The sequence below is a fragment of the Neovison vison genome, chromosome 13, assembly GCF_020171115.1.
Source record: "Neovison vison isolate M4711 chromosome 13, ASM_NN_V1, whole genome shotgun sequence".
NCBI classification, from domain to species: domain Eukaryota; kingdom Metazoa; phylum Chordata; class Mammalia; order Carnivora; family Mustelidae; genus Neogale; species Neogale vison.
In genome coordinates, this window is record NC_058103.1 from 77,118,754 (window position 1) to 77,130,072 (window position 11,319).

Below are 11,319 nucleotides of genomic sequence, written 5' to 3' on the forward strand. Positions count from 1 at the left end.
ATGTCAGCACCACACACAAGGTGTACAGGTGACCATATCAGCAAATTTTTGAGAGAAAGATTTATTGTACATGTAAGGTAATGCAGAATACCATGCCCTGAGATTGGTAAACACTACACTTACAGGTGGACACATACAGTTTAAGACAAAGGCAAGCGTAGCAGAATCTAGATCTTAAGATGGACTTATTGTTCATTGAGCTGAGCCCTTCACTTTAAAAGAGATGTAAGAGATGTAAAGTAGAAATAAAGAGAGTCAATTATCATATGGTTTCACTTATTTGTGGAGCATAACAAATAGCATGGAGGACATGGAGAGTTGGAGAGGAGAAGGGAGTTTAGGGAAATTGGAAGGGGAGGTGAACCATGAGAGACTATGGACTCTGAAAAACAATCTGAGGGTTTTGAAGGGGCGGGGGATGGGAGGTCGGGGTACCAGGTGGTGGGTATTATAGAGGGCACAGCTTGCATGGAGCACTGGGTGTGGTGAAAAAATAATGAATACTGTTATGCTGAAAATAAAAAATAAATATAAAAAAAAAGAAGAAGAAGAAAACTAAAATTAAGAAAAAAAAGAAAGATGTAAAGTAGATCACATAGAAAGAGAACAATCTGAACTAGAACCTGACTCTCTTTCCAAGGTGCTCTTCCCCTTACCACACCATCAAAACACATATAATATACATACTCTTGTGGCTAGTCCATCAATAAATATCTACTTCATGTTTACTATGTGGCAGAAACTGCAAGGTACAGGAGTAAATATCAAGAATAATATTTGATCCCTGTGTTCACTTTCTAGAACAGGTAATCTCAAACTCAATTGTTTCCAGAGTTGGGCAAATAGAAATGGGCTGGGTGGTTATGAGTCAATAGGAAGTGAAGGTGCCTGGGGCAAATTGGTGAGTGCATGCCCCCACCAAAGACCTTCACCAGCCTTTGGTCACTTCAACTTAGACACTGTACGGGATCCATCAAAAATCAGAAAACATGATTGGATTTATAATTCTGGTACGAGTTTTTAATCCTTAACTAGAGGTTACAGCCTTCATTTTGCTACCAGTACCTACAAATCTTAGCTAAATTTGGTTCCTTCAGATGAAGTGTAATGAAAATGTAATTTAAGGATCTTTGCGAAAAATTAAGTTCAAATTCAGTAATTCATGAGTGCTAAAGGCTTCAATTAAAGCAGATAATTTTATTTAAACAAATGGCAAATGAATTCATTTTTGGGCGCCTGGGTGGCTCAGCTGGTTGAGCAACTGTCTTCAGCTCAGGTCGTGATCCCGGGGTCCTGGGACTGAGTCCCTCATTAGGCTCCCTGCTCAGTGGGAAGACTGCTTCTCCCTCTGACCCTCCCATGTCTCATGCTCTCTCTTTCTCAAATAAATTTTTAAAAAAATCTTTAAAAAAATGAATTCGTTTTTCTAGATGTCTTTTTTTTTTTTTTTTTTAAATTAAAATTAAGGCAAAGCTTTATTTTTATGCCAGCCATCAGAAATCAAAATGACTGGTCAGGGCTGCCTCCAAAGAGGGTGACCCCATCCTGAACTCACAGGCTGGTTTTATAGGTTGTTGATTTTCCAGTTCTTTATTTTTTTTTTTTCCCCAATTTATTTATTTTCAGAAAAACAGTATTCATTATTTTTTCACCACACCCAGTGCTCCATGCAAGCTGTGCCCTCTATAATACCCACCACCTGGTACCCCAACCTCCCACCCCCCCGCCACTTCAGACCCCTCAGACTGTTTTTCAGAGTCCATAGTCTCTCATGGTTCACCTCCCCTTCCAATTTACCCAAATTCCCTACTACTCTCTAACGCCCCTTGTCCTCCATGCTATTGGTTATGCTCCACAAATGAGTGAAACCATATGATAATTGACTCTCTCTGCTTGACTGATTTCACTCAGCATAATCTCTTCCAGTCCTGTCCATGTTGCTACAAAAGTTGGATATTCGTCCTTTCTGATGGAGGCATAATACTCCATAGTGTATATGGACCACATCTTCCTTATCCATTCATCCGTTGAAGGGCATCTTGGTTCTTTCCATAGTTTGGCGACTGTGGCCATTGCTGCTATAAACATTGGGGTACAGATGGCCCTTCTTTTCACGACATCTGTATCTTTGGGGTAAATACCCAGGAGTGCAATTGCAGGGTCGTAGGGAAGCTCTATTTTTAATTTCTTGAGGAATCTCCACACTGTTCTCCAAAGAGGCTGCACCAACTTGCATTCCCACCAACAGTGTAAGAGGGTTCCCCTTTCTCCACATCCTCTCCAACACATGTTGTTTCCTGTTTTGTTAATTTTGGCCATTCTAACTGGTGTAAGGTGATATCTCAATGTGGTTTTAATTTGAATCTCCCTGAGGGCTAATGATGATGAGCATTTTTTCATGTGTCTGATAGCCATTTGTATTTCTTGATTGGAGAAGTGTCTGTTCATATCTTCTGCCCATTTTTTGATGTGTTTGTCTGTTTCGTGTGGGTTGAGTTTGAGGAGTTCATTATAGATCCTGGATATCAACCTTTTGTCTGTACTGTCATTTGCAAATATCTTCTCCCATTCCGTGGGTTGCCTCTTTGTTTTTTTGACTGTTTCCTTTGCTGTGCAGAAGCTTTTGATTTTGATGAAGTCCCAGAAGTCTATTTTCGCTTTTGTTTCCTTTGCCTTTGGAGACGTATCTTGAAAGAAGTTGCTGTGGCTGATATCGAAGAGATTACTGCCTATGTTCTCCTCTAAGATTCTGATAGATTCCTGTCTCACGTTGAGGTCTTTTATCCATTTTGAGTTGATCTTTGTGTACGGTGTAAGAGAATGGTCGAGTTTCATTCTTCTACATATAGCTGTCCAGCTTTCCCAGCACCATTTATTGAAGAGACTGTCTTTTTTCCACTGTATATTTTTTCCTGTTTTGTCGAAGATTAATTGACCATAGAGTTGAGGGTCCATATCAGGGCTCTCTACTCTGTTCCACTGGTCTATGTGTCTGTTTTTATGCCAGTACCATGCTGTCTTGGTGATCACAGCTTTGTAATAAAGCTTGAAATCAGGTAAGGTGATGCCGCCAGCTTTATTTTTGTTTTTCAACGTTTCCTTAGCGATTCGGGGTCTCTTCTGATTCCATACAAATTTTTGGATTATTTGCTCCAGCTCTTTGAAGAATGCCGGTGGAATTTTGATCGGAATGGCATTAAAAGTATAGATTGCTCTAGGCAGTATAGACATTTTAACGATGTTTATTCTTCCGATCCAAGAGCATGGAATGGTCCTCCATCTTTTTGTGTCTTCTTCAATTTCTTTCATGAGTGTTCTATAGTTCCTCAAGTATAGATCCTTTACCTCTTTAGTTAGGTTTATTCCCAGGTATCTTATGGTTCTTGGTGCTATAGTAAATGGAATCGATTCTCTAATTTCCCTTTCTATATTTTCCTTGTTAGTGTATAAGAAAGCCACTGATTTCTGCACATTGACTTTGTATCCTGCCACGCTGCTGAATTGCTGTATGAGTTCTAGTAGTTTGGGGGTGGAGTCTTTTGGGTTTTCCATATAAAGAATCATGTCATCTGCGAAGAGAGAGAGTTTGACTTCTTCATTACCAATTTGGATACCTTTTATTTCTCTCTGTTGTCTGATTGCTGTTGCTAGGACTTCTAATACTATGTTGAACAAGAGTGGTGAAAGTGGGCATCCTTGTCTTGTTCCTGATCTCAACGGGAAGGCTGCAAGCTTTTTCCCATTGAGGATGATATTTGCTGTGGGTCTTTCATAGATAGATTTGATGAGGTTCAGGAATGTTCCCTCTATCCCTATACTTTGAAGCGTTTTAATCAGGAACGGATGTTGGGTTTTGTCAAATGCTTTTTCTGCATCAATTGAGAGGACCATGTGGTTCTTCTCTCTTCTCATATTAATTTGTTGTATCACATTGATTGATTTACGAATGTTGAACCATCCTTGTAGCCCAGGGATGAATCCCACCTGATCATGGTGGATAATCTTTTTAATGTGTTGTTGGATCCTGTTGGCTAGGATCTTGTTGAGAATCTTAGCATCCATATTCATCAGTGATATTGGTCTGAAATTCTCCTTTTTGGTATGGTCCTTGCCTGGTTTGGGGATCAGGGTAATGCTGGCTTCATAGAAAGAGTCTGGAAGTTTTCCTTCTGCTTCAATTTTTTGAAACAGCTTCAGGAGAATAGGTGTTATTTCTTCTTGGAAGGTTTGGTAGAATTCCCCAGGGAATCCGTCAGGTCCTGGGCTCTTGTTTTTTGGGAGATTTTTGATCACTGCTTCAATCTCGTTATTAGATATCGGTCTATTCAGGTTGTCGATTTCTTCCTGGTTCAATTTTGGTAGTTTATATTTTTCCAGGAATGCATCCATTTCATCTAGGTTGCTAAGCTTATTGGCATATAACTGTTCGTAGTAACTTCTGATGATTGTTTCTACTTCCTTGGTGTTAGTTGTGATCTCTCCCCTTTCATTCATAATTTTATGAATTTGGGATTTCTCTCTTTTCTTTTGGATTAGTGTAGCCAGTGGCTTATCGATCTTATTGATTCTTTCAAAAAACCAGCTTCTAGTTTCATTGATACGTTCTACTGTATCTCTGGTTTCTCCCTCATTGATCTCAGCTCTAATCTTGATGATTTCCCTTCTTATGTGTGGAGTTGGTTTGATTTGTTGTTAATCCTCCAGTTCTTTAAGGTGTAGAGACAGCTGGTGTGTTCTGGATTTTTCAATTTTTTTGAGCAAGGCTTGGATGGCTATATATTTTCCCCTTAGGACCGCCTTTGCTGTATCCCATAGGTTTTGGACCGAAGTGTCTTCATTCTCATTGGTTTCCATGAATTGTTTCAGTTCTTCTTTGATCTCCTGGTTGATCCAAGCATTCTTAAGCAAGGTGGTCTTTAGCTTCCAGGTGTTTGAGTTCCTTCGGAACTTTTCCTTGTGATTGAGCTCCAGTTTCAAAGCATTGTGATCTGAGAATATGCAGGGAATAATCTCAGTCTTTTGGTATCGGCTGAGTCCTGATTTGTGACCCAGTATGTGGTCTATTCTGGAGAAGGTTCCGTGTGCACTTGAGAAGAATGAGTATTCTGCTGTTTTAGGGTGGAATGTTCTGTATATATCTATGAGGTCCATCTGGTCCAATGTGTCGTTCAATGCTCTTGTTTCTTTATTGATTTTCTGCTTCGATGATCTGTCTAATTCTGAAAGAGGCGTGTTAAGATCACCTACGATTAGTGTATTCATATCAATATGACTCTTTATCTTGATTAACAGTTTTCTTAAGTAATTGGCTGCTCCCATATTGGGAGCATAGATATTTACAATTGTTAGATCATCTTGGTGGATAGTCCCTTTAAGGATTATGTAGTGTCCTTCTGTATCTCTGACTACAGTCTTTAGTTTGAAGTCTAATTTATCTGATATGAGAATCGCTACCCCAGCCTTCTTTTGAGTCCCATTGGCATGAAAGATGCTTCTCCACCCCTTCACTTTCAGTCTGCGTGTATCTTTAGGTTCAAAATGGGTCTCTTGTAGACAGCATATGGATGGGTCCTGTCGTTTTATCCAATCTGCAACCCTGTGCCGTTTTATGGGTGCATTTAGGCCATTCACATTGAGAGTGATTATTGATAGATACGTTTTTATTGACATCGAGTTACCTTTGAAGTCTTTCTTTCTGTAGACTGTCTCTATATTTCTGTTCAATGCTATTCTTGGGATTTTTCCGTTTTTCTAGATGTCTTAACTGACTGCAGATAGATTATATTTTCTTTTCTTTTTCTTTTTTTTTTTTTTTTTTTTTAGCAAGGATTTGAAAGATGCCATGGAAATTCTGATAGAAGAAAAAAGACATAGAATTTCCACAGCGGAGAAACTGGAAGACTATATGGATTTTGCCACTGAGTTGATTTTTGCTGAGGTACTGACCTGGATTAACCATAATTCCCACACAATATATGTACTCAACTGTGTGCAGGTTGTGTAAAGATCCCCTCTTGTAATTGTTGCATACTTCTGCTTTTAAGTATCTGCTCTAGTACTTCTATAATGATGACTCAAAGAGCCCACTCATTGCACATTCTGGTGAGACTGACCTTTAAGATCGAAACTGCTGTGTCTGCACAGTACAAAATATGAAAATGGAGGAGCCCAGAGACAGTAAATACAGATAATTGGTTAAATTTTTCTGATTTCACATGAAGACTATTATGAAAAATGTCAGTTACAGAGGTGTAATATTTATGACCTCATTTTACTGATGTTTTTGATCCTAACTGTCCCTTCCCCTCCTTTTTGGAAGCTTTGAGTTTCTTTTCTAACTTTTCTCCCTTCTTCCAATTGTTCAGAAACGTGGTGACCTGACAAGAGAGAATGTGAACCAGTGCATACTGGAAATGTTGGTCGCAGCACCAGACACCATGTCTGTCTCTGTGTTTTTCATGCTATTTCTCATTGCAAAGCACCCTAAGGTTGAAGAGGCAATAGTGAAGGAAATCCAGACTGTTATTGGTAAGAACTGATCAAATAATAATAGAGCTTAGAAAACAATTCCTTCTGAACCTCGGCTTTTTATGTCCTAAGAATCTGGTTTCAAAAAATATTTATTTTAATCCATCCAGAGAATAATAAAGGTAGTCATTTTGCCACACTTGGTTATGCCAGATAGATAGCAAATCCATTCTTACTGTGTTTTTTTTTTCATTATAAAAACAGTGCATCCTCATTGCAAAAAAATTAAATAACACAGAGATGTATAAAGCAGAAAGTGACATTCCCTGACCCCTTCCACTCTCTTCACCAGCCTCATCTGTACTCCCCAGGGGGAACCACTGTTAATACTTTGCTGTATATTCTTCAAGGTCTTCCTTAATATGCACTTAAATGTTCTGCCTACCCTACCAGGGCCAAATGCTTTTCTGGGTCCTTCCAGGGAACTGGCTATCATCTACAGCAGTGTTTCTGGGTTTCAAGCAGTCTGTTTACAAATAAACTTCCAGTCAGTGGCAGAAGGACAAGGGGAAGATGACAGCAAAGGCAAAAGAATGATCAGTTTCCCTCTCCCCCCAAATCCAGTGATGCTGGACCCTTCTTCCCTAGTCCTCTGCCCCTCAAGCTGAGCAGGGACCTGCTCAGCTCTTCCTGACACTACATTTTCTGTTCTGCCTTTGCCTAAGCATCATTCTGCATGCTGCCACTCCCTTCCATACAAACACTGTCATATTTGGAGGAAATTGCTTTCTGGGGAACAAAACCAGAATTCCTTATTTGGAATGTCCTTCATGTGGATAATCTTTTTTTCTTTTCTTTTCTTTTCTTTTCTTTTCTTTTTTTAAGAGGGAGAGCAAATGAGAGAGAGCAAGCACAGGTACCATGAACACGGTGGGTGGGGTTGGTGGGAAGGGGAAGAGGAAGAGAAAGAGAGAAAGAGCTGCCTCAGGATCCTGGGCTGATTTTGATTCTGCAAGAGTGGTAACCTATTTGAGGATGCTCTGATGCAGGGCTTGATCTCACAGCCCTGGGATCATGAGGAGCCGAAATCAAGAGTCAGACACTTAACCGACTGAGCCACCCAGGCTCCCCAATATAGATGATCTTTTTAGGAACACATTTCTGACATATGAAGAGATATCAGTAATGATAAAGACATTTCTCTCTTGACCTTATACAATCCCTGTGAAAAGACTTACTTGGTTGCAGAGCAGCACCATCTTTTTAAAGCCATTCAAGTGTTACTTGAAATAGTTGACAGTAAGGGGAAATTTCACAGAAGGGTTAAATATGTGAGAGAAGGTATCTACAGATGTGTTGCTGTGCCTGGGAAAACAGATAGCAGGAAGCCAGAATAACATCCAAGCCCCAAATTCCAGAATGGTTTCTCATGTGCCCCGTCAGGTTCTGGGTTCTGGGTCAGGCACAGGGGGAAATCAGTGAATAAGCCAGAGCTATTCCTATACCTGTAAGGCTCACAGACTGGCAGGAGAAAGAGAACTTAACAAGAAAGCCCAGTGGAGTGAAGAGAGAGCCACAGAATGATGGAGTTCGGGCAACAAGGTGAAAATTGTTCTTGAAACCATGAGCATTTAATACAATTTCCTTGAGAGGTGAAAAGTGTTTGCGCCCTATCATGTCCCCCTGACACTTCAACAAACCTTTACGAAGATGGAAAACAGCTGAACCATGTGTCCATGTGTTCGTGCTCCCTCCAGATACACATACATACTAATTACTTCCTAGGGAATGCCTCTCATTATCTTCTCTATCGTCTTCACTTCTATCCACCCCACCCCAGATAAATGTACCCCCATGAGACCCTTGAGTTTAAAAAAAAAAAAAGCAGTATGCAAAGTGCAGGGCTGTTACAGTTCTCTAACCAAATGAGAACTTTTCTGAATGGCATAGTTGTATAGAAGACAAAGCTGACTGAGGAACCTGGGCTGATTTTGCTTCTGCAAAAGTGGTAACCCATTTGAGAATGCTCTGAAGCTTTGCCAGTTCTGGGAGTAATCCAAGCCTCTCTGACCAGTGTCAGGCCAATCTGAAACAGTGAAAGTATCTGTCAACCCTAGCACATCCAGAGTTTAGCTGAGGCACCTGTTTTGCTCTGGTAGGGAGAGAGGTTCTTGCCACTCTACTGCAATGGGTCGTACTTGATGAGATGGAAGGAGGGACTATCAGTGAAGCATTCCAGGCAGATGACTGCACAGGGGACCAGACGAGAAAATTTCATTAAAAGGCATTTAATTCACCATTTCTCTTTGACTAGAGAAGGAGTGAATGTCCCCTAGAATTTAGAGGAGGATACCAAACTCGAAGACCTCAGAGGCCAGGCAGATAAAAGTTTGAAGCAGACTGTGTAGGTCTGCGTAAAACCGCAGGTCGATGCCCCTCTAAAGGGCTCATCGGCCACTCAAGGTCAGCCCATCATTGTCATGCAGGGATATGGGTCCAGTATCCCCAGGTTTTCTGATTTTTCTAGAAATCCAGACTTTTCCATGAAATCTCCTAGGTTTTATAGTAATTAGCTTCAAGTCTGAATTTTTATAAAACATGCTGTGAACCAAATGACATACTCAGCCTATGTTGCTGGTTTGCATTAGAATCTAGGAAAAAAAAAATATTTTCAGCCAGGAGCTGACTTTTCTGTGGAAACTATGGGAGTTTTAATGCCCATCACATATTGTAACTACCATTACCTCCTTGTCCTGTTTACCTGTTCCCACAGGTGAAAGAGATGTAAGGATTGATGATATGCAAAAATTAAAAGTGGTGGAGAACTTTATCTACGAGAGCATGCGGTACCAGCCTGTTGTGAACTTAGTCATGCGCAAAGCCTTACAGGATGATGTCATCGATGGCTACCCAGTGAAAAAGGGGACTAACATTATCCTGAATATTGGAAGAATGCATAGACTCGAGTTTTTCCCCAAGCCCAATGAATTTACTCTTGAAAACTTTGCAAAGAATGTAAGAGCTCTTCCTTAAAACTAAGCATGCCACTCTTAAAAATGTCAACTGTTAAATCCTCTCTGGTTCTGTGTTTGCACCATGTACATTTCATTCTATTTACTTGTTTCCCTCTATTGCCTCACCAGAAGCACATGTTTCCTCTGGCTTAGGACAAGACTACCGTCCTCAAGCCAACAATGCTGGGTCTCCAGCTCTGAGAAGCATCCACATGGTGGCCACACAATGGGCCAAAGGGCCAGCCCTTAATTTGGCTGCCATGAGACAAATGTTGTTTAACCCAACAAGCCTACTTTCCCATTTAAACTTGTCCCTTTGTAACCATGTAGATTCAACTCTGGCACCCCCTAAGCAAAGGAAAATCCATGCTTCAGATGGAAATCAAACGAGACCAAAAGATTTAGTTTTTACAGTCTGCCTTTGGTTAGCCAAATGGCCCAATGAACCCTAGTTCCCATTCTAAATGGAATTCAGTACCTAGAAGAGCTTCAGCTTTTTCTATCACTGAAATATAGTGTAGATTCTGCTTCAGTTATGTCAAATTTTAGGCAATGATGTTTATTAACCAAAATTTTCCAGATATTTCCCTCATCCTCCTCTTTTTCCATTTGATGTATAAATCTGATCCCAATTAATCCAGTTCTCTAATTCATTCTGTTTCTATGTGATCAACCCATGCTATGTTGACAACTGTTCAACAAAGATTTATTGAACATTTACTATGTGCCAGGTATATGTAAACACAGATGGTAACAAGACAGACAGATGTGGTCCCCATTAATTTTTTGCATATCTAAAAATATTTGGATGCTTGACACTAATGGGCCAGGAGTCAACACCTTTGCACACAAAAAAACAATCTTTGCCTTGGTGAAATGCAGTAGAGTAATAAAGCTGTGGCTATCGCACAGACCTTGTTGAGTATGCTAACACTGGTTGTAATAACATGACGTGCATTGCTTTATCCCAGCAAATTAATGTGAAAAGCAGAGACTGTCCAAGTTGGGCATATATCATGGGGTGAATCACACTGGATTAAAAAAAGAACTTATTTGAGTTACACTCATGCATCTCAGTGAAGGAACAGTATGGTTTGGACCCTATAACAGCGTTCTGACCGATTGGTGGTTTCAGGGTGAATCAAAGAGAGACTACATGACTCTGGCTAACTGTCTGATCATTTTCATAGGTTCCTTACAGGTATTTTCAGCCTTTTGGTTTTGGGCCCCGTAGCTGTGCAGGAAAATACATCGCCATGGTGATGATGAAAGTCGTCCTGGTTACACTTCTGAGACGATTCCACGTGCAGACATTGCAAGGAGAGTGTGTTGAAAGTTTACGGAAAACATATGGCTTGTCCTTACACCCAGATGAAACTAGCAACTTGCTGGATATGGTTTTTATCCCAAGAAATTCAGAAAAGTGCCTCAAACACTAAAGAAAATTGATCAGTACCTACTCTGGAGCATTTCTCATCAGTAGTTCACATGAAAATCGTCCGTCTTGACCAGGTAGTGTCATCCTCACAATGAACATTTGGTGGCCTGTGCCATTTTATAAGCATACCTCATATGGATTGTCAACAAGTCAGGAGACATTGCTCACCTGTTCTTTCCAAATCAGAGAACAAGACTTCCAGAGAAAATAGAGGTCAAGAGTTTACAACGAAAATGGTCAATCCCACAAAACATGCTTTGGAAAAAGTAGGTCATCAGCAAAACTTACATCCTCCTTCCCACAAAATCTCCACTGCCTGCCCCAAAAGCACTTTAATGTCTGGGGCAGAAACACTCAAGTCCATTAGAAAGGCCAGGCCGATGTCCAGATACTTAGGAC

At 40.4% G+C, this 11,319-nt stretch overlaps 1 protein-coding gene across 1 annotated transcript in view; it reads left to right on the forward strand.

The window, feature by feature from the left end:
- LOC122893076 (aromatase) overlaps window positions 1-10,921 on the forward strand; it is a 38,266-nt gene extending 27,345 nt beyond the window's left edge. The window contains exons 6-9 of the mRNA XM_044229872.1: window positions 5,824-5,938; window positions 6,366-6,528; window positions 9,242-9,483; window positions 10,673-10,921. Coding sequence (XP_044085807.1) covers window positions 5,824-5,938; window positions 6,366-6,528; window positions 9,242-9,483; window positions 10,673-10,921 — 769 coding nt within the window. The remainder of the gene's footprint in view (window positions 1-5,823; window positions 5,939-6,365; window positions 6,529-9,241; window positions 9,484-10,672) is intronic.
- The last annotated feature ends 398 nt before the right edge of the window (window positions 10,922-11,319 follow it).